The 24,784-nt window shown below is 36.5% G+C and overlaps 1 protein-coding gene across 7 annotated transcripts in view; it reads left to right on the top strand.

The window, feature by feature from the left end:
• Window positions 1-24,784, top strand: part of Clic (chloride intracellular channel protein 5) — a 52,636-nt gene that overhangs the window by 12,352 nt on the left and 15,500 nt on the right. Inside the window, exons 1-2 of one of the 7 annotated variants that reach the window (XM_067786232.1) lie at window positions 22,442-22,460; window positions 22,867-23,126. The exons of 2 other annotated variants lie outside the window; for them this stretch is intronic. In XM_067786232.1, coding sequence (XP_067642333.1) covers window positions 22,983-23,126 — 144 coding nt within the window. In that variant the 5' untranslated portion in view covers window positions 22,442-22,460; window positions 22,867-22,982. 4 more of the 7 variants (XM_067786231.1, XM_067786229.1, XM_067786230.1 and 1 more) reach the window with 4 other exon arrangements.

Here is a 24,784-nt window from a genome sequence, read left to right as displayed (position 1 = left end):
AATTTCCTGAAGATCTGTTTTAAACATTCTCCCTATACAACAAAAATACTTGCTAATATATTTTGTGCCGTATTGATTTGTGATATTGCAGTTTTTAATTGCGAGAAATGTTAGAAAAGTTACTAACGAGTGGGAAAAAAAATATTTCACTTGCAAAGCGTGCCAGCACCCTTAGCCAAAGCAAATTCTTCTTATGCTTTGCTTGCAATCATTGTGAAATAATAAAAGTGGCGAATGTTTGAGAAAGTTCACAATAGTAAACAGCCTCGATCACCTGTTCAGTCGTTGTTTGATTACCTAACCCTTTCGTTACATCTTTTTACTGCGCCATTCAAAAAATCCAAATTTTTGTCTGAATATTTGTTTTAGCACCAATAACAATACAAATATATTTTTTTTTGGAATTTTTTTTAGTGCTATTTTATGTTGCCATATGGCAACAAATGTTTTGTATGTCAAAGAAAAGCAGTATTTTTTGTTTGTTTTTGAATAAAGGTTCGTACTAGGGCTGTGAACTGCATCCGGGTTTTTCAACTATCCGGATAAACCGGATATTCGAATAACCGGATAGCTAAGCAAAAAATCCGGCTATCCGGATTCACAAATGGGGAAATCCGGATATCCGTATGTCCGGATACTGGAATATGAAAGTTGAATATCAGCATATCAGAATTGAACGAAGCAAACATCGAAAAATTATTCGCAAAATATGTTTGTAGATTATTAAATTAAAGTCAAAATTCAAAAAGCCACAATTTTACAAACAAGTGAAAATAAGAACAGTGCCATTCGTATATATTCAGCCCAATTCTAAACGAAAATTCCGTGCGAGTTTTTTCCCTTCTCCCATTCCTCGTATTCTGAACAATGTTCGAAAAAGCGGAAACCGGGAGTGAGGGAGAGGGAGATTTCTCTGCCATTTCATAGGAGTTTTTTCACTAGTTAATTTAAAGGGAATGCATCAAAATAGTTAAAGGAAATTGGTTCTTTTAAGAAAAAACACTTATTTGTACAAATTTGTGCTAAAATATGTATTTACATTCTACCACAATATTCTCACTGTTAATACAACAACCACAATATTCTTTATTTTAAGTCGAAAAGTATATCATAACCAACGGAAGAGCTCTTTGTATATTTGATGCAGCCATCCAGAAATTGCACAAGGATTTTTTAAGAAGGTTTAATTAGATTTTGGCATATGGCGAAAGGCGAACTCAATTCGACTTGGCCGCCAGAAAATTGCTTTGCAGAATGAAAGCAGGCAACTCCGGCAGATTTGTGTTATCCCGCCGTCTTCTTCTTATGCTCCTCTGTTGATGTTGCTGTGGCACCAATTCATTACTCATTTCAGTGAATACCACATGAAATGCAATAATGTGCATTGTTTATACCTTGTTTCTTAATTTCAAACAAATTCGCAACAATAATTAAACTTTTAAATTTTTTAAACAAAATAAGAAATGCGCAACGAAATTTCAATTGACAAAACAGCTGACTTTGAAAATTCGAAATTCCTATTCCCCAATTTCTCTTCTCCCTAGGAGAAAAGAATTGGAGGAATTTTTCCGCGGGAATAAAAAATCCGCGTTTATTCAAATTGTACGTTTATTAAAATTTGGTTTAACATCAAAATAAAATTTTTTTTATAAATCAAGAGTCCTAAACTATCTTAAAATAATAGAAAAAGGTTTTAAATAACAAATCCATTCAATACTATAAATATATACTTACATATTAAAAAATAAATAAAGATATAAACTAAAAACGAAAAATCTTAGCATAGAAAGTAATACAGAAAACTAGAGCTATATAAATTATTTAAAATAATACAAAGCAAAGAAGTATTTTACCAAGAACTTAGTCGCTACAGTGATAGTCCTTATAGCAATCCCGTTCCCCGTTGGGTAGACATATGTAGGTGAACCAAACACTTTGAACATTTGTATATGGAAAATCCTGAACATCCTTTTAATTTGCATCTGTTTGCATTTTTCTCCCAATGCTGATTTCCATCATATCGGATAGAAACAGATGGTGCTGTTTCATATCTCTTTCGAGAAGTTGATGGACTGTCGATGTTTTCATTCAAAGAGACTTTTGGCTGTCCACGTTTGCGAGAACATGCGTTCTTATTTGCTTACGCTAGCGGTTCATCAGCAATGTCGTTGCGGAACTCAAGCCGATCCATGTGTTTCTGCTTTTGGCTTTTATTATTACCCTCATGATCCTTCCTGTACTCCAGCCATGAGTTGCAGGTCAGGTCAATAAAGTGGTCAATGAAAGAAGAAAATCTACTTTATCAACTCCTTCCATGCTCTTGTTGTACACAGTCACAATGTTTGGCTGAGCTATTTCAACTTTCGTCTTTTTTTTCAAATAAAAAGCTTTGCACATTTTTAAGCGGATCTATATATATATTTATGAAATCAATTGGACAATACCTCCATCAAGTCATCTTATGACATAAAGTTTGTCCTCACTTTCGATGCGGTAATCAAAAATACCTCTACCTTCCTTTTTTACTACACCTATATCCTCACACATTTTTTGGCAAAATGAAGGAATATCTGTGAGTGCTGTCCAGTTCATATCCAATCATAACCTTCAAACCAAGAAACATAAAAAATTCTTCCTTCGCTAAGTTAAATGATCGACCGTCTTTTAAAAGGGAGGCTTGGTTTGTCGCCTGCAATACTTCTTCAAAAAAATCAACAGTTAAGTACTCCAAAATGTACTGTACTGGAAGTTTTACATCGTTACTTGAATACAACTTGAGGAGGAGCCCACGAAGTCTTTTTCCATCGAAAGTCATTAACTTGTTTTGGTTGATAGTCCGAAGCACGCGCTTCTGAGTTAGTTCGTCATTACATTCTTCGTTGGTATTTTTAATACTTATATCATACGGACCTTGACGAGAAAGCTCCTCCATTATGAAAGTTTCATTATTGTCAAATGCCTCAAATAAATCCTCTAATATTTCTTCCGATTCAGAATCCTCAAAATCTGACAGATCTGAGTCGAAATTCTCCAAAATCTTTTCTATAACTCTGTCGCTTATTTTTCTTGCCATATTTGAAAATATTATTCCGCAAACAAGGACACGTCTCTGTGCTACCAGTTTCAATCGCAAATAAATTTCCTCCGCAATCTAATGCAAGTTAACACCTTACGAGAAATTTGTTGCCATATGGCAACAAGCTTAGTTTTAAAAATTAGCACGACTTTTAAAGCTTCGAGCGAAAAATATTTATATGCCAAACGACAGAATGGACATTTTTCAACATACTTTATTCAAAAATTGTTGAAAACATTTGCCCAAAATATCCCAAAAATTTAAAAATGCAAAACACAAATTTGAGAGTAAAGTGCTATATGCCAGAAGCCTTTCTTTAAAAATGTTATATTATTACCGATATTTAATGGGCGATTATAATTTATTTCACTTCTATTTAACCACTAAACTTAAATTTTTGAAAATATGTACGAAAAAAGTTAATATTTTTTACAAGAGAGGGCTGACGGCCTGTCAAAATTTACTGTTGCCATAACAATATCGCGAAAGGGTTAAATAATTTGCTCAATAGTGTTCTTCAATCATTTTTGTAAACGGCTGGTACATTGCATTATTTTTATGATTTAAAATATTTGCTAAATCGGCTGCTCATATTTTCTTTATTAACTACATTTTAGAAATAAAAATAGCCGTGTTTTTTTTACACCTACGTCGAAATTTGCTGGCAAAAAAAACACTTATCCTCACTTAGATAATGGTAAGGAGACCCATCTAGCGGCAGTGGTTAAATAACTAGCTACGGAACGGGTTGTACCGAGAAGCGGATATACGCACCTCTGTTGCCATAGTGTATAACCTATACCTGAATCGGTTGCGGTGAATACGTGGTCAAACCCACTACTACAGCAAAAGACGTCATGCCAGGGCACGTGAGTGGTCACAAACGACAAACGCAAGATAAGACGGAGCGAATGGCAGCCCAAAAGAAGAGAGAATGGCAGTTAGCTAAAAACACGAACAAGAAAAAAGCACTTAAGGCTAGGGCGGACGCAATCATCATTTCCAAGGCGGGAGCTGCGACGTACGCTGACATATTGCGTAAAGTGAGAAGTTGCGACAAACTAAAATCTCTGGGTGGTGACGTCAAAACGATTAGAAGAACGGCGAAACGAGAGCTGTTACTACAGCTGAAAAAAACGCAAGATGGGAAAACAAGGGCATACCAAGCATAAATTAAAGCGGTACTAAAGGACTCGGCTAAAGTTATAGCAAAGTCCCAAATGGTCATACTACAGTGCAGAGATCTCGATGAGATTACTACACCCGAGGAGATTTGCGACGACCTCCACCAGCAATGCAACATCAAGCTTTCAGACGTGACTGCCTAAAAGGCATACGTGCAGGGTCCAGCGGCACGAAGTCGGCACTTATAAGCCTTACCGCGGATGATGCCAAGGCTGTTCTTAGTACGTAAAGACCCTGGTAGGATGGGTTTCCTGACGAATTAGAGAGGTCAAGCAAGATAAACGCTGTTACAGGTGCTGGGGCTACGGGCATATAGCTCAGAAATGTAAGGAGACTGTAGATAGGTCTAGACTATGCAAGAAATGCGGTCAGGAAGATCATAAGGCTGCAAGTTGCAAAAACGCACCGAAAAGCGCGCTATGTGGGGGACAACATTCGGTAGGCAGTTTTAAATACCAACAACGAGAGGGCAGCAAAATGGCTGTCTCATGAGGGTTTTGCAGCCCAATTTAAACCATTGCGAGGCAGCCCAAGAGCTATTATCCTGAACAAGCCTCAATTTGGGCACCAGGGAAATTTCTTTCACAGGAAAATATGACGCCAACGGTAGCAGGATTCACGTGGGCAAAAATCAACGGTATAGACGTCTTCAGTTGCTACGCCCCTCCGAACATGACCATCATGGCCGAGTTCGAAGACATAATGTATGGGATCACCAGGGAATCACGAGGTAAACAACCGCATTTTGTGTGTGGAGACTTCAATGTATGTGTGGAGACGTGGACGAACCAACGAAAGAGGGAGAGTCCTCCTCGAAAGCCTTACTTCTTTGAGGCTAAAACTACCAAATAACCAAGGATATATACCTTCGATACAGGTACCAGACGATCCATTATAGATCTCACCTCCGTCAGCAGCGAAATAGCAAGACGAGCGAAATGGTGCATAAGCAACGTCTACACACACAACGACCATAAAGCTATTAGCGTAGAGCTGCTTGAAACTCCACGAACAGTAGCAGCAAAACATCTACAAAGTTGGAAATGGAAACATCACCTTTTCGGTCCACAAATATTTGATATTATCTGGAAGGATGCCATAGTACGAGGATCGCAAACGAAAGACCAGACGGTTCAAATAACTAAGTCGCTATGTATGGCATGTGATGCTTTCATGCCCAGAAGTCGCGGAAAAGCCCAGCGGACTCCAGTATATTGGTGGAACGACGAAATTGCGGTAGAACGTAGAAAATCTCACAAATCACAAAGAATAGCGCAGAGGGCACGCTCATCACCGACATATGCGGAGCTACACAGCACCTATGTTGCACAAAGAGAGGCACTTAAAAATGGCATAAAAAAGAGCAAGAAGTTGTACTTTAGGGGACTGCTGGATAATGTCGACCTTGATCCTTGGGGATCAGCCTACAGAACTGTGATGGCCAAAGTTAAAGGACCGATATAACAGCAACCACGATACTAATGAATAATATTGTTGAAATCCTTTTCTCGGCGCAAGATCGCAGGACTTATCAGAGGAAAGGATCACCTTGCATAGAGTTTTTGGAGAGGAACCTACCACGAGAAATTTAGGATCACAAATGTGCAATAGGAAGGAATGCTGAATAGTAGTGAGCAAAATGTATTTATAGTCATGACATGCCTGATGGGTGCTGAGAGGGAGCGCAGAGAAATGCGCAGGCGAAGCAGTGGCGATTAAATCGACACTCAGAGCAAATAGCGGGAACCTGGACGCAGAGACAACAGTAGGTTCTTAAAAAATGTGAAATATGGAACGCCACCCTGAAGTTAGGTGAAAGTGGTACCGGGGTGGGGCTGCTTTTTAGTCTACGGACACACGGTTGCTGCGGCGGCAGCAATTATGATGCATTAGGCATTTTTCAGCCCTCCCGCAAAAAATAAATATCAAATTGCACAATTAATAAGTCGCTGAGTCAAAACGTATCGAAAAAAAATATAAAATATCCAAAAAGTCAATGAATTCACCATAGCGAAAACAAAAAACCAATAGATTGGCTATGGTATGGTTGTGGCTAGGGCGTTAGGGTATGGCACCATTGACCAATTTAATTAACACATTAATTTCCATAAGCTTGGTTGGATCAGCTGTTTTATATATGGATATGGATATCACGAGTTTGCCAGGCCCTTAAACTGTGCTTCGGCATTCCCCTTTGAAACAGCGTTATCAGCACAAGTCCCAAAACAATATTTTTGTTTGCGACTCTACTTGTCTAAAACTAGATTTTGGGGGCATGTATTGAACCCAACACCTTTCGAAGAACCTATAAGAACTGTATCCGCCGGAAAGCAGTATCTTGTTCGTTCGTATTCAATTCAACATAACCGTTCCCCGAACTTGAGCCCACCACAAACTTTCTTGTCCACTATTGGATCTTAAGCCATTGCTAGGGCAGCCAGCTTGTCACTGGTGTGAGGGCTTAGCCGAACTTCAGATCGGCCTACTTTGTAGCTGATCGGTTTGAACGCTTGCATTGTGCCGGTTGCAGCATCAGAACAGTAGTGTTCCGATAGGGGATTAAAAGGTGTTTCGCATACATCGGCCTTCAAATAAGCAAGGACGCGGAACATACATATTGTTACGAATATTAGCAAAACTAAGGGGTGATGCCATCCCTAAGCCGATGCTAAGCAGCGCCTTGCATGCACATCCATAGACCAATCATTATGTATCTACATAAATGAATCAATCATTATGTCTACACATATGTAGGTACACGCAGCTGAGAGCAACCCACAAGCACATGCAGATATCTTTTCTGAAATGCTCCTAAAGGTATGCAATTGTGATTGTGGAAGTGTCGCTCACACATACAAGCGCATGGGGTATGAGAGAAGCTATACAAATTATACATCTGTAGTTGTAGCTGAGAAGTTTATAACTAACTAAGTAAATTCTGGAGGCGCCTAGAAGATGCCACGAGGAAATCACAGAGTATAAAAGCATCAGCGGTAGAGGTGCTATGGGCAGTTTTCAGTTAAGTACGCTATCTGTCGGGCAATAGTTTAGTTTCATCAGTTTGGTCGTTAAGCCAGCTAGTTGCAAAGTATAAGTGTTATTGTGAAGTACTTTAATAAAGGCCATTTTTCCATTATTCAATATTTGAGTTATTTATTCAACAGTTTAGCGATACGAACGTTAGCAGAAGATTGCAAATAAGGGGAATTGCAGCAAATTCGTTACAATTGGTGTCAGAAGAGGAATTGTTGAATAAATTCCAGAGGACATGGCACAGTTCAGTGAATTGAAGATCCAGCAACTGAAGAAGGAGTTGGACAGCCGTGGATTGCATACAACCGGCAATAAACTCGAACTTCAGGCACGACTACGAGAGGCAATGGAATTACGTGGAAGAGTATGTCTTTCATCTTGATGGCGAGGAGACAACAAAAATTGAAGAGAAAAACGAAACATCGCAGACAGTTACCAGCACAGACTTGAACATGATATTGGCTGCAATATCTGCACAAACATCGACAGTAACATCAATGTCGTCGCAAATGTCATCTCAACTGGAAGAACAGAAGACATATTTGGCATCACAATTGGAAATACAGGAGGCAAGCATTTCAGAAATGTCGACACAGATTACATCCAAAATGGAAACTAAGCTGGAATCGCAGGAAAACCATATAACAGCGAAGATTGAAGCACAAGAGGCACGTATAACAGAAATGTCATCACAAATATCCACAAATATGTCATCACAGCTGGAAGAACAAAAGACATATATGGCAACCCAACTGAAAGAACAAGAGACACGCATAACAGTACAACTAGAAGCACAAGAGGTGCGTATATCATCAAAACTCGAAGCGCGCATGGACGAAAAAATAATGCAGTTTGAAGAAAAATTCGAGGCAGAGGTGGATGCGTTGAGAGGTCGTATACAGGAGTTGCAATTAAATCGCCCAGCTGTTTCAGCAAGCAATCCAAAAGTAAAAACTTCATCCTTTGATGGTTCTGTTCCTTTCCAGGTGTTTAAGATTCAGTTTGAGAAGACCGCAGCAGAGAACAACTGGAATGCTGAAGATAAAGTTGCTGCACTGTTCATGGCATTGAAAGGGCCTGCAGCTGAGATTTTACAAACCATTCCAGAGGGCGAACGGAACTGTTATAAAGCATTGATGGGTGCTCTAGAGAGACGATACGGAACTGAGCATAGGAGACATATATACCAAATGGAGTTACTGAACCGCTTCCAGAAGCCTGGTGAGACATTGCAAGAGTTTGCGTCGGATGTTGAAAGGCTGGCACATTTAGCGAATGCGGACGCGCCCTTGGAATACACTGAAAGGGTAAAGATTCAGAGCTTTATAAATGGCATACGGGACGTCGAAACAAAGCGAGGTACATACGCAAACCCAAAGCCAACATTCGCAGAAACGGTGGCACAAGCTCTGATTCAGGAAACAGCGTCGCTTCTGTGTAAGCCAGTTTTCAAAGCACGCCGTGTGGAAGTAGAAAGACCAGAGTGGGTAGACACAATTTTGGAAGCGTTGAAGGGTACGCAGCAGAAGAATAATGATGCAGTCAAATGCTTTAAGTGTGGAAAGCCAGGGCACATTGCGCGTTATTGCAACACCAATCCTAACAGTTCCAACAATGTGGGTGGTCGTAAACGCAAAGCTGAAGGAGATGAGCAAGAGCGAGTAAGATGTAGAGATCGAGAGCTAGATCCAGCTATTGAATGCCCTGTGATATCTGTGTTGCAAATTGGTAGACAATCGAGCAGTCTTACCGTCAGAGGGAATGTGGATGGTAAGGAACGTGTACTGACTGTAGATACGGGCGCATCTCATTCCTTGATTCGATCTGATTTGGTCTACAGGAGAGTAAAGTCATTACCTGGAGCAAGGTTGCGTACGGTCACTGGCGAATATAACCAAGTCCGGGGAAAAGTGATCTGTGAAGTCTTAATTGGGAAGGTCATGGTTTTACACAAATTCGTTGTGGCGGAGATTATTGATGAAGTTATATTGGGAGTGGATTTCTTGGTTGACCATGACATCAGAATCGATATGCAGAGAAGGGTGATGCGTTATGAGAACCAAGATGTGCCACTTGACTTCAGTTTGGAAAAAGGGTTCAGAGACCACGAATGTCAAGGAAAGTAGATCGAGCAAAAGTTGATGGATCGAATGGGCCAAATAAAGCGAAATCAAAGGTACCTGCGAGAAAAACACTGGCATTGACAAACCCTAATGGACGCACTAAAACGACTGAAAGAATTTTCCAGAAAGAATGCAAGGGTGGTTTCAAGCCAGCGCGCACTACTGTTGTGAAACGTCAAGACGATACTGATGATGCAAAGTCAATCCGTCAAGATCAAGCTCTGCGAAATAGTTCTTCATTGGCCAAGCAACAGAGTGTGAGGGAACGGCCCAGGGTAATGAGAAGTAAGATGAAACACAGGTATGACAAGAACTTTAATTCGGAAGGTTCCTTGGAGGGAGATTTGGTACTGCTTTACAACCCTCACCGGCGCACAGTGTTTCGTGTAGAACAAGCTAGCTGGACAAAATTATTTTTTGAGATTTTCCGTTTCATATGCAGTCATTTATTACAACTACGTCATTTTTTTCAGCCATATGTTCTTTTTTTTTATTTTTTTCCAAAATTTTACTTCATATGCATACATTTGCTTATTTCATATACAGTAACTCATGTGAATAAGTGACATAGATCCAAAAAAATTTAAAGGAGTCAAGAATATTACTTTATTGTACTTAAATTGAATGGACTACAAATCTCAATACTCTAAAAAATTCTAAAAATTCGGAAAAAAATTAAAATTTTTTATGAAAATTCGTCGAATTCTTCAAACATTTTTTAAATATAATTTAGTTTTTGTTATAGATCGTGACAAATTTTCTTATGGAAAATAAGTTAAAATATGAAAATTCGTCGAATTTTTCAAATATTTTTTAAATATAATTTAGTTTTTGTTATAGATCGTGACAAATTTTCTTATGGAAAATATGTTAAAATATGAAAATTCGTCGAATTTTTCAAATATTTTTTAAATATAATTTAGTTTTTGTTATAGATCGTGACAAATTTTCTTATGGGAAATTAGTTAAAATAAATTTGCGAAAGCGAAAATTGTAAGAATTATCCAAAAAGGGGTGTCTACTTATTTATGTGAGTGACTGTACATATGTACATACATGTTTTGTATTTATTTGAGTATTTATCCTGGCACTACAATTTTTACAAAATTATTTTATAGTACCAGTCAGGAATGTAAAAGTGAATTACAATAATAATAATAACAATGTAAATATTTAAATTAATTATGTGAAAATTACTTATTACAAAAACTTAAAAGTAAAGTATCATACAAAGTAGAAAAGACAATAGATTTAAATTAAATAAAACCTGATCCAACAAAAAGTTATAGGGTAGGTTATCTTTTGTTTGTTTAGAAAAAATAAATTTAATTGGACGACAATACATGGTAGAAGAAGGTCGAGAATTCTGCCAAACAATGTTACCTTTTTCATCCTGTAATTGAAGAGGAACGAAAGAAAATATAAACAAAAACTCATCGGTGTCAGAACTGCATGTAAACTTCTGCTTATATGTACTATGGTCAGAGCTTCCATCGCAACCCCACTTGCTGATTAAAGTATACGTCAAGTTTGTAGGTAATAAACTAACAAAAACTTCTTGATTTGCTAAAACTAAACGCTCAACAGTTTTATCTAATACGGACTGGACTTTAATTTCCGCACGTGTTTCACCCACATCAATTTCATTTGGATAGCATTCTGCCTTAGCTTTTCTTAGACTATAAAATGATGGATAAACGTTATGGCCTGCCTTGATGCTCCACTTCCGAGTCGTTTTGTACCTATGAGTCGTCGACTTGCTATCTACGTAGTATGCTAAAGCTTCTACATTGCTCAAGCATATTTCATCTGGCTCACATGTCATCTTTGTTCCGGATATTTGAGTGGTTTCCTGTGATTTTTTTATAATGTTAGCAACATTTCTGTTGCCGGACATACGCGTTGATACTTCTGCCGCATAAAGTAATTCACCAGGACTTCTAGATTGCAAGAGGTCATCCACTCGACGCCGTTTGGTTTTTTCACTGCAGCTAACAAAGTCCTTCTTTCGTCTTCCGGGGCCGAGGTTACCTGAAGAAGTGGTTGGCTGGTCTGATAGCAACTTTGAATCCACCGTTATTGTAAATGTGAAGTCTGGACCCGAAAGTCACTCCGAGTTTTTATTCAAAAATCGCTCCTTATGTCTTCCAGAAGTGTTCCACTTTTGATCCAGCTTCGACGAATATGCCGATATTTGTAAGCTTAAACTTTTTATCGAATACTCGGCTGCTTCGCTTAAATCGTACTTAAGTACAACAAAACTCAATAATTCTCTATATCTGGTTTCCTTCGAATTTTGAACCCAAATGTCAAAAAACTCCGTTCTTGGTACGGTTATAACTAAACTGCTTTGTTTTGTTGATTTTCCGACAGGGTGAATAGTTGATGATTGTTGTGCTGCCATCTTAAGTGTCGTTGATCGTTCTGATTTGTTATCAGTTGTGCAGTATTTATATTACATTCAGGTATTAACGTAGATGCTAACAAATGGGGTTTTTTGTGTAGCGTTCCAGTGTGGTTATACCTGCATTAGGATTGCTTTGTATGTACCTGTTTTTATGCCTTGGTGACTGGTGCGAAAGGTTGTGGCAGGTTGAAGTCAGTGATCTTCGCCTTTTTGCTTTTGGTGTGCTCTTGTTGACCTTGCGCGTTTATTTTTGTGTGTGTTATGGCTACGTGTTTGTTCCCTGTACCTGGGAATTGGTTTTGCCGTTTGTATACCAGCTTTAAAGGTTCAAATATCTCGTCGGAGCTGGTACGTACATACATCCTATTTTATATGTAGAGATAACTAAATCTACAAAAAAAAAATTTTAAATAGATGTGCAAAGAATTCGCAATGGTTTTTTCTTTCGACTATTAGAGAATACTTGCGGCTATAACATATGTGAAATTTAGCCCGGATGTCCGCGGATGTATGTAACTTTTTTGTCCCTAAATTTAAAAATATAGAGAAAAAATACCTTTTCTTCTTAATAAAGGACTGTTAAATATATTGAAAATACTCTAATTGTGAAAGAATTACTGTTAAAAATTTTTACTTACCTTCGAGCTTAGAATCCATCAAAAAAATTATATAAAAGTGTTCACTTAAACGAAATATGAAGCTTAATATTCAACAAGAATTTTGCAAATTAATCAATGCATTTTACGGCCACTCCTGTCTTCTTACTTCAATTACTCAATATATATGAGCAGAAATATCAAAAAAAAGCAAAAATCCCGTTATTTTGTTTATTTTCTTTCATTTCTCATTACACTTTTCTTGGAATAAGAACTTTGTTTTTGTCCAGCTAGCTTGTTCTACACGAAACACTGTGCGGCGGAAAGGTGTTCCATCCAAATATGGGTGCAGCTGGGAAGGCCCGTACAGAGTTGTGAAGAGGATCAGTGATGTCATCTACCGCATACAAACAATTGGGAAACCACGAAGTAGAAGGGTGGTTCATTTGGAGATGCTAGCAGCGTTTAGATCGAGAGATTTGTCTGATCGGGACGATCAGACTTAGGTGGCGGGCAGTGTTACGAAGAGGGGTGCTGCCATCTCTAAGCCGTTGCTAAGCAGCGCCTTGCATGCACATCCATAGATCAATCATTATGTATCTACATAAATGAATCAATGATTATGTCTACACATATGTAGGTACACGCAGCTGAGAGCAACGCACAAGCACATGCAGATATCTTATCTGAAATGCTTCTAAAGGTATGCAATTGTAATTGTGGAAGTGTCGCTCACACATACAAGCGCATGGGGTATGAGAGAAGCTATAAAAATTATACATCTGTAGTTGTAGCTGAGAAGTTTATAACTAAGTAAATTCTGGAGGCGCCTAGAAGATGCCACGAGGAAATCACAGAGTATAAAAGCATCAGCGGTAGAGGCGCTATGGGCAGTTTTCAGTTAAGCACGCTATCTGTAGGGCAATAGTTTAGTTTCATCAGTTTGGTTGTTAAGCCAGCTAGTTGCAAAGTATAAGTGTTATTGTGAAGTACTTTAATAAGGACCATTTTTCCATTATTCAATATTGGAGTTATTTATTCAACAGTTTAGAGATACGAACGTTAGCAGAAGATTGCAAATAAGGGTTATTGCAGCAAATTCGTTACAATATGTATGTTGTACTTAGAACAAAAAGAAGACGTCGCAACGCTCAACATGTTGGAGGGGGACAAACAATTCAATGTCGCAACGGGTCTAATCCCAAATGGGTCGATCGAACTCATCTTTACTATTGAGGAGGCCTCGGTGTGATTCTAATACACTAGCCATCGCTCTGATCTGAAGGAAATGTTTCTTGAATTTTCTTAATTCTATTGGTTTAGTTATTCAAAGACCGAGCTTCTATTCCAAATTGCGTCGTGTTCTTTTTAATTTTTCCTATCAATTAGCGGTACGGGACCTACATAAATACACTCTATTCGTCTGCCAAACCACTGCCGTGGGGCGACCCCGCTAAGAGAAACTTTTTTTAACTGAAAAAACGTGTTTCTAAATTTTTGAAGCTTCTTTGCCTGTGACTTGAACCCAGGATCTTCGGTGTGGTAGGCTCTACCACCACACCGTGGCGGCCGCACACACACAACATCAAGACCGGTCCAGTCGTTTAGGAGGAGCTTAGTCAAATAAAAACGTGGAGAAGAAATATATCTATTAAGATTTCACCTCATTAGTGATATGATGTAGCAAAGTACGACAATTTAAATCTCTGCATTCATACACAACTGTGCTCTTACTGCGTATCCGAAAAGCCAGTTACTTTAAATTTTTCGAGATCCATGATTTAGACAGCTTTGAAAATGGTTATCTCCCATCAAAACCGATAAATCCCAAAGAAATTTTGTATAGGGGATTGTTTTTATGACTAAAGCGGCAATTACCCGCCGACGTGTGCCGTACGTACGGAGGTACGAAACACGTTTGACCGAACCCTCAAGCCCGTAGGAATCAATGTGTGCGTCTGTGTACATGTACATAACATATTTGTGTGTGTATTGTTTACAGATAAGCACTGTTGCCATTGTCCATTTTGCATGCATGCTTATGGAACATCAACTTTTTCCAATTTAATTTTTGATGTTGTAAAAGGCTGGAATTAATATTAAATAAATATAAATAGATTACATATTTATAATCTGCACTTTTATATAATTATTTCGAATTATTTTCACAATTTTTCAAACTTTAATTAGGTGTTTTTGCATAAAACTGCAAACGGTCAAAAATTAGCGTACAAAAGTTTACTAGGCAACTCTGTCTAGTGAGAGAGCGATCAGCTGACACGTTCTTACGAAAAAACTAAAATTGTTTTGATTTCTACGTTCCGGGCTACGTACGTACGGGCGTTGCACGTCGGTGAGTTTTCGTGAGTTTTCGTTTTAGTGGACATTTTTTAGAGCATTGTCTATTATAACTAAGAGTAGAGAATATTTTGCATGTGTCTTTCCTAACGGATTTAGGCAAGCTAAATCCAACCGCTTACCCATAGATGTTGTCATATGGCCGCAATCAGACGTAAATCAGAGAATATGACACAGCTGCTAACCCATTTCCCTTCGTTTATTAGTGGTGGTGGACAATTTTCTCACTACCAGTAAAAAATAGTTGTAGTGTAAATTTGTAGTGATAGTGAAATAATCATCGCACTAACAATTTAGTCCACTGTACCGTGAGGTATACCTAACTGAAAAGGTCGACGAAGTTAGTCGGTCGGTATAACCACCTGTCTATATGATTATTTGCAGTACCTCTCAATTTTAGTGATACCTGTTTGAATTTTTTTCGTCTCACAATTATTATCATATATATTATTTCTAATTGCTGTTTTTATGTACGGGTCCCTTATTCGCGCTTATTTGGAATCCAAATCTATGACCAAAGTTTTGGTTGTAAAGAGGAGATTCGGGCTATTAGCAAGCTTTGGGCAATTTTGGTCGTAATGCTTTTATTTAGCTATATTTTATTAAAATAATTTGTTAAAAATAAACGATTGTGAGCACACAAAGAAATCTATTTGTACTATGGCACTATTGTGAATATTTGCACTGCATTACCGACAGTTGCTACCATACGCCAACTGTAAGTTTTAATTGATTGATAGAACAGCTGATTTCTGTTGATATTTGATAAGAGACTTTAATATTGGTTGCGCAAGATGCGCTTGGGTTCGGCTCGTAAAGTATTAATCATTTGTTGTAACCTGCCTGATTGTCGGTAGATTCAATACAACAGATACTGCAGATATAATTACTTGGGGCATGACTTCTTCGCTTTAGAAACTAGTAACATGAAATCTTACAAAAGATGAATTTTTAAGCAAGCCAGTTTGAAAAAAAAACTGTCCACATCGTTTTCAGTTCCCCTGTTAATGTTCACAGCATGTTGGCCTACAAAAATTGTAATAATTTCGTCTGATTTTCCTTCATCTATTAATATTATTTTATGTTCGTTTGCTTTCGTAGTTTTAAAACTATGGAATTAAATTTTTCCATAATGAAAAAATAATGAAGGGCGCGATAATAAAAAATGCAAATTTAGCTTTTCTCGTTTTCTTATTTTGAAACATCCAAAAAATATGGTAGATATTTTAAGACATAACTAAAATATGGCAAATTAGAAACTTGTGCAGTGGGCTTTGCAAAATTTAATTAAAATGGCTTATCTTATAAATATTTTCGTATTATTGTGTAACTTAGTAATTGTTGATCTACAGTCAATATGCCATCTGAAAGGTAGCATTAAATCTTTTACTTTGTTGCATTCGCTGACGGGATTTTAGTTTGCTATATTAGAAAGGATTTGAAATAAATAAAACTACAAATGTGCATTACGTAAAAAAATGGGTTCATGCTAGAAGAGCAGTTTATTCAACCATCCGTCTGTTTAACAAAAAATATCAGCAGTACTTTTCTGGATATGTATTCATCTGGTACGATTTGCTGCAAACACGTCGAAGTTTCCCTTCCCCCTCCCTCTTTCTGTAGAGTATTTTTTATAACCATGTTGTTACTCATGTTCTAAGCTTCAAATCTTTAGTTCAACGACCCCAAGGCTCCCCAAATTTACATGAATCATTAAGGTCCACTTGCAGAACAGCAACTTATCTTTTTAAATCAGATTTAACTTAAAAATTTTATTAAAAATGTATGAATTTAAACCCTCCTGTGGGTTTAACTCTCTCTAATATCTCGACCCATACGCCAACCAGAGGATTTTTTCTTTTATATCAAATTGCGACTAGGTTTGAAACTATCAGGCCTGTTCTGAATTCCGACTCGGAATGAAAAGTAAAACGACATTGATTTCGACTCGGTTTCTATTTGGTGTTCTCAATTCCGATTATAAAAAATCAATTCGAAGTCGATTTCGAATCGTTTTCATTCCGATTCGGTAACCAGTTTAATCAGCTGTTTTTGTTTATGTGTTTTGTTTTAAGTATCATAAAATTTTATTTTAATTAAAAAATGCCTGCAGATATGGTTTTTGGATGCGCAGACGCAAGAAGACGTGCTATTGTGCGTGCGAATCATAAAAATGCGCTGGATCGGAATTCAGAACAGGTCGACTTCATTTCGATCAGCATCGATTTGTTTGCCTAATAGATTTCTTGATAGAAGTTTTTAAAGAAAGATTTATTATGCCAATTTAACTCAAATTTAAACAAAAAAATACATACAACTCTTCCAAATAAAATGAAGAATTAAAAAAAAAATGATTTGAAAGACAAATATCGCAACATTTGTGTATAATCTGCCAATTAATTTTTATTCCGACTGCTCAGAGGCAATACTTTTCAAACCGATAATTTTTGGTCGGAATCGAAATTGAGAACACCAATCCATTTCGATTCCGAAAAAATTGATCGGAATCGGAATTCAGAACAGGCCTGTATATTCTACATAGCTTAAAGTCTCTAGCTCACTGCGAAGTAGGTTAGGCCCGATTTTTCAGTGCGAAGTTGACTAGAATTTTATCCTACTATTATGAATGATTAGGTCAAATTTGTTAGTGCGAATTTGAAGTGTTGTTAAAGTTATAAAAAATGCTCGTTTCAATTAAATGAGTCCAAACGGCAGGGTTAAACTCTAATTAATTAAGCTTCGGTTTTTCAGTGCGCGTTTAACCTCCAATCAAAGTTGACTGGAGTTTAACCCTGCCACTTCGCTTAAGCTGAGATGAGCATCAAAATTTTATGTTATCGAACAAAGCGGCAAGGTTAAACTCTAGTCCACTTTAACTCGAGCTTAAACTGGCATTGAAAAACCCGATCTTATAAAGCTGTTGCAAGATTGCCAAATTAAGCAGTAATTATCATAACTGTTCCTTTGAGTTTTCTCCACCTGGCATGTACCGCTATTTTTATCAGTTCGATTAGCAATACCAGAACTTAATTGCTTTATATTTGTTGCTTGTATATTTTTGTTTTTATTTACACAGAACAATATTTTCTTTGTCGCTTTATAAGTTTGTTAATGTGTACTCTGTTTTGGGAGCACTCCATGGCTGTTACGGGATAAATCGTTTAAATGTTTACAGTTTTCGCCTTTAACTAGAGGCAAACCCTAATCTATGAAACCAGAAGAACCAAATATTCACTTTCATTTATAAAAGTTATTCTTAATTTAAAGAAATCCACGCTGAGCAGTATTAAATTCGATTGTTTACGTAAATGAGCGGCGAAGGAGAAAATTTAGAAGCGCGGTTTTTATAATCCAAATTTTCTCTGAACTTTTAGTTGAATAAGGTCTTCTTATCTCAGAGAGGACCTTATTGGGCAAATATTTTATGCAATTTTTCACTAGAATGGAAGCGAAATATAGAAAAACGAGCATGGTATCCAAAAATTTCAAATAAAAAAATATTTCCATTTCATTTGAGTGAAAAAAAAGATATTGTAATTTAACAGTTGTTGACATAGAAGTGCGAAACAAAATATTTCACCTTATGGCTACTTGAGAAAAACTAGTTGACTTTATGACCATTTCATATTGTCATAATTTCAATAGACCATGCGGCCGTTTGAAATGTTCATAAAAATTGTCGTTTTTTAAATTAAAAATTTAGTTTCAATATTCTTGTCATATTTACATATTTCTATTTGTATATACAAAAGTTAGAGGAGGTAGAAAATTTTTCACAGAAGTATTTTGATTGCGTTTGACAGAGTCCCTTTTTATGTTTGAACAAAAAAAATATATATATATATATGTATACATAGATGCATTTCACTCCCATTTGTTTTTATAGCGTAGGGCTGTCAACTGCATCCGGATTTTTCAACTATCCCGGTAAACCGGATATTCGAACAAGCAAAAAATCCGGGTATCCGGATATCAGGATTCGCAAACGGAAAATCCGGATATCCGTATGTCCGGATACCGGAATATAAAAGTTGAATATCTGCATATCAGAATTGAACGGAAGCAAACATCGTAAATTATTCACAAAATATGTTTGTAGATTACTAAATTATTATTAAGAAAATAGTTTAACATCATATTACATACTTACATATGTATTTCTAAATACAGGCCTTTTTTGTATTCACTGTTAATTGATTTAAATGTCCCACGAATTTATTGTTATTAATATTATTAAACATATATGGTACATCAATTTTTTGCTTTCACTGGATATCCAAAAATATGGGTTATTAACCGGATCTTCATAATTCTGGATATCCGGATGGTTGCACAAACGAATATTAACCGGATATCCATGCCTTCCGGATTTTATCCGTGTCAACGGATATCCGTATGGATATTCGAATATGCGGATAGTCCCAGCGCTATTATAGCGTGAAGTTGACACGTCAGGCTTAGTCGATTCGATTGGTTTTTTTATACAAATTTTTCTTATTCATTGAGGGTTGGTATACCTTAAACATATGTATTGCCAGTGAAAATCAGGAAATCAATTAGTAATTCGACTAAAATTTGTCATTTTCCATGGAATGCTCGTTCTAAAAAAATGTATGTTTACGACATCATCATACTTATTATTTCAAATGCTCAGCCGGCACTTCACGTACTTGCTAAGAAATACAAATAACAATTAAGTAAATACCCACCAAAAAATGTTAGCTTTTTAAAGCGAATTTAATTTGGACTGTGATAAGTATCAGACAACTGATTTATTCCTTATAATACTCCTTATTTTTCTTTATTATTTCAATAGATAGAGAATAGAAAGTGAGTAGATAACTACACCCGTTCAAAACGAAATGGATTTTAATGAAAATGGATTTTGCCTTAGCTCTCTGATTATTCTCGACTCGATTACTACTGAAGGTTTCTAACAATTTTCTAGAGTGGGCTAACTATGTACTAGTTATCTTACTTTAGAGGCTGTGTTTGCTGGGTACGTACTTATCCAGAAAAACCCCTTGAATCCGGTATTTTAGTCGCCTCTTACGACAGGCATCCAGAATCTTTTTATTAGCAAATATGGCAATGTTCATCATAGATGGCTAAAAGTTAGATGGTAAAGAGTTGTACTAGTGGAAAGATAGAGGGTTGAGATGAGAGTGGGAGTGGAATAGTGTCCCCAGTGACTCATAGGAGTGAACACCGAATTTCGGGTCCGATAGAAGTTTTTTTTTACAATTTAATTATTTGAAATATTTTTAATTTTACAAGCAATAAAATAAATAAATAATAAGCTGTTCTTAAACAATTAGCTTGTTCTTCATTAGATAACTTGTGCAATCTGATAATTTTTGATTCTGTCAAGAAATATTAATGCGCTGCTGCACTATCGCCCCTGTCGTACAGAAAGCTTGGTGACTTCAGTTTCAGAATCGTATTGAAGCAGGTCGCCTAAATTTACTTGAACTATTTAGTTTTAGCATTTAAAGATGGTCATCGGCTACCATTACTGGAATTGCACGTTTTTGGACACGAGTCCCAGTCTACCCAATGTAGGAATGCAAATCCCACATTCATGTTAATGCCAAAAATATCAGGGCACTTAAGCTCCAATAAACAAAAGAAATAAATTCTCACTGGTTGGCATTTATGTTATATTGACAGTCAAGCAGCAATTAAGGCAATAATCTCTGATAGCACAGCATCTAAATGCGTGTTAGAGTGTAAGCAGTCCCTGGAGAGAATCGGGACAGGGAGAAGCATATATCTCCACATTGCTCCGTAGACGTCCCAATTAGACTGGGCGAGATTAAGCGAGGGCGAAAGGTGCACATGATCGACCAAGCGGGAAAGGCGTGAGTTCAAGCGCGGGCTGTAAAGTGTCGAAGATTATGTGTAGGTTTTACAACCTTAGACTAACAAAGTTGCTTCTATCATTAAAAAGAGAGGACTGACTGGACACTGCCTTCTGGCGTCACATACCTTTAATTTAGGCTTGGTCAGTGATAACAGATGTAGGAAGTGCTGGCTGTAGGAGGAAACGATCGAGCACGTTCTGTGCTCGTGCCCTGCGCTTGCCAGGCTAAGACTCCAGCTATTAGGAGTGCTACAGCTGTCAGATCTAGAAGCAGCAAGTGGCTTGAGCCCTAGGAAGCTTCTAGTATTTGCCAAGAGGACAGAGTTATTTTATAACATAGGTCCTGGTTTTTGATAGGGTTTTTCAGTTTGGCCGTTAAAACAAACTTCTGCTAACACTACGGACTTATTCAGTCTCTCATGGACCGGCCAGTTCAACTTAACCTAACCTCACTGGTTGTAAAAAAAGTTCAAATAAGCATTATAGATTTAACATTTTCGTAGCTTTCCTCACACATAAATTTTCAAACAGTTGAGAATAGCATTTTTTAGAAGCAACGGAATTCCATATTAAAAATGTTCCTTTCAGTTTGGCAGTAAAAATCAGACTTATTTGAAGTTATAAAGGGGGGGAGGGGATGACTTTCATATGGCCTATATTTGCATCTTTTGCATGGACGCCTCTCTACGGCATCAAATATAAGTAGTAGACTGGGTCGATTTATTAACCTATATCGCGCCATCGATTTTTCGATAGGATTTAGGCTCAGGAAAAAAAGTTCCACAAAATTGGTAAATGCTGTTTTTTGAAAAAAAAATTTCTTTTATGGAGATTTAGAAGAATTTTGGTCGAAAAATCGATTTGTTTTTGCAGGCTTAAAATTTTTTTTTTTTGGGTATGAGTAGTGGAACTTTTTTTCCTGAGCCCAAATCCTATCGAAAAATCGATGGCGCGATATAGGTTAGCTGTCGTCCATACAAATCGACCCAGGTTAATAAGTAGGCTCTATACAATTCGTTCTGAACATTTAAACTTTTTGTGGCGTATATTTGGAAGGAATTTAGTTTTTCGGGGTTTTTAGGTTTAAGTGTGCGGTATGATACCACGATGCGTATTTAATACTGTTGAATAATTTAAGTAAATGAATCAGTTTTTATTACATGCAATTAAAGTACATTCAAATTTCGTCACAGAACGCTTAAGGTGGTACACATATTTGTACACGTGTTCCATACACATGCTTAAATAGAAATGTTCCTTGCAGTGTATTAGTGCTTTAGATACACAATTTCAGACAAGCAGATATCATTTCCTAGTCCACGGCTACTTCAGCTTCAATCATTCCATAAATAACTAAATAGTATAAAGGAATCGTGAAGCAGACTGCCTTTTTTCAATTAATTGTCACCCCCAACATAGAAATGAAACATTTTAATATTCTTTACAAAATTTTCGTTTCATAGTTAGTCAGTGATGAAATTCGTTTACATACAAAATAGAGAACCAATCCATGAGCATGGGACTATATTTAGATCGTAGAGTGTATAAAAAGAGTGATAGAACAATTCTTTCCACTGGACACACTTTCTTGCATAATTATAAATACATACACTCTTTTAAGTTCTACGCTATTTGAAAATGAAATGCAGTTCTATAAATGGTTTCAACATATAAATACGAGCGCGATTATAATTATGCGAGTGGTGTCTTTATTCCATAGCATCCCCGTTTTAAATTCTGTAGCGCATCTAGGAATATATGGCATGAAACGCCTGCCTTTCATATATAAAATGCCGAATTTGAATGGCTGCTCTTTTTAGTAGGTCATAAGCACCACTTCGATTCGGTCGGCGGGGACTTCAAACTAAAATTCTTGGAATTTTTTTTTGGAATTGATAATAACATTGGGTAGTTCTCTAACTCTACAATTAATATAAATGTAGAAAGTTTACAATTTTATTGTAAAAAGCTTTTTACAAGAAACAACAAAATATATAAGTGAACTAGTTTTAAAGGTCTTCAATTTTTACTTACCCATATCCATGGAAACTGGTTTTTATAGTTAATAATTTATAAACTAACCAATAATGTGGAAAACTATTTTTTATTAAAAAACCAAGAACTACGCGTGCGGTTTCTTTCGTTTTGAAGTTGTGCGCTGTATGAATATTGTATATTTGTGTAGATAAGGTGGAACGTTTTTTTACATTTTACACGCTTTCTAGACTCAGTGAATAACCTAACTTAAAAATGAAATTTACGAAAATTTAATGAAAATAATAAAAACAAAGGACTAAAATAATTAAAAAAAATTTAAAGATATTTGGTGGCAGCTTTCAAAATGCGCTTCGTTAAGACACCATATAACGCACCAAAGCCCATTGAAGGGAACGAGGCGGAATCGCTTGATTGTAATGACATGGTGGAGATGTTATATTCACAGATCTCCAATACTGCCAAAGCAAAGGAAAATAGAGAAACAATGGTAAAAGAACAAAAAAAATGTTTTAATAAGGTTTAATAATTAACAAAAATTAAATCAAATTATGATAATTTCACAGAGGCTTAATGAAACAATTGGCTTTCTATACAAAATACAAACTCATAATTATCTCAGTATTGCTTTATTGAATGCCCAATGGGGTGAAAAATCTAGTCGGTTTTGCTTGCTGTCTCCGATTTTATTATCAATGTAACAAACGATAATTAAAATTAAGTTATTTTAATAACTTATGATAAATAGAAAAAGACCAAAAAAATGGAGATTTTGATTTTTGCAGCATAAGATAATATGGTTTTTTTTTAAATACGCACATCTTTGGTCAGGTGCAAAATCTGCAAAGATATTCCATTTTATTTTGATTATCCTTAAAGTTAAAGTGGAAACGGCTGCTGTCCATTTTAATTATGTTTGATAAGAAGCATATTATTTTTTTAGGGGCTGCTGTTAATGAAGCAAGTGGCCCTGTGTGAAAAACAAAAATTAATTATTTCATTAAACGAAGTTGTCATTTCATTAAGTTTATGTTGGAAATTGGTACTACACTGGATACAAAAGCACGCTCATTTTGTTTTCTGGTATTTTCCCGAATATCTTCTTGACCTGAGTGATGAAATTCGAGTCACTGAAATACATATATTAAGAGATATATATACTTTTTGAAGTGGGACATGCGCAACTGGCAGATAAAGTTTTCTGTATAATAAATCTGACTTAATTTTCATGTTATAGGTTTGTTAGATTTTTGTGGGAAGTTGGTAACGTTGTGAGTGGAGAGAAAAGAACTTGTCAAAATAAGTTGTAAACAAAAGACTGAGTGTAAAAACTTTGTGAACTTTTTACAAGAAGTAAGAAGGAAGAAAAGAGCTAAGTGATGAGGAAGAAATAGTAGTTGTAGAGTTAGTTGACTTGTGGAAAGCAGATGATCTTTTGTTCATAAACAAAACTCATTTGATCGATCTCGATTTAAGATTTGCTTTCTTGTCGAATTTGGCATACATCATTATGCCGGAAAGAGGTTTGATAAAAAGGAGGGATGACGTCAGGTCAATTGGAAATGGTCTCAACGTCAAATTTCAAACAGCTATAATGAAAATGATATTGGTATTATGACCATCTTGAATCGCCGAAATGGTCATAGAGTAAACTATATTTTTAAACGGTTTTTTAGCTTGATTTGACAGGCCGGCCGGCACGAATTCTATAATTAAAATTTAGGTAACTTTCCGATAAGCTACAAACTTCAAACTTGGAATATAGTTCAGAACCCGATGACAATGCAACTCCGGTAGGTGGCACATGGATCGAAATATTTGAAAAGATCATATTTGTGGTCCGATTTGGCTCATATTTGGAATACATATTACATACATGAATAGAAAGCGGCATATTAAAAAATATCGCCGCCGGTTGGCACAAGGGTCGAGATATTGACAAAAATCGTATTTGTGGTCCCATTTGGCTCAATTTGAAACACTGTAATACGTGTAATACAGAAATAGAAATTTCTTTATGAAAAAAAAAAATCCTGCTAGGTGCGGCAAGGATCGATATAATAAAAATACTCGTATCTGTGGTCCGATTTAACTCATATTTGGAACAAATATTACATACAGTCCAGTAGAAGTGACATCAAAATACTT

The sequence above is a fragment of the Eurosta solidaginis genome, chromosome 4 (assembly GCF_040869045.1).
Source record: "Eurosta solidaginis isolate ZX-2024a chromosome 4, ASM4086904v1, whole genome shotgun sequence".
Classification (NCBI taxonomy): domain Eukaryota; kingdom Metazoa; phylum Arthropoda; class Insecta; order Diptera; family Tephritidae; genus Eurosta; species Eurosta solidaginis.
This window is presented reverse-complemented; position numbering and strand designations above follow the sequence as displayed.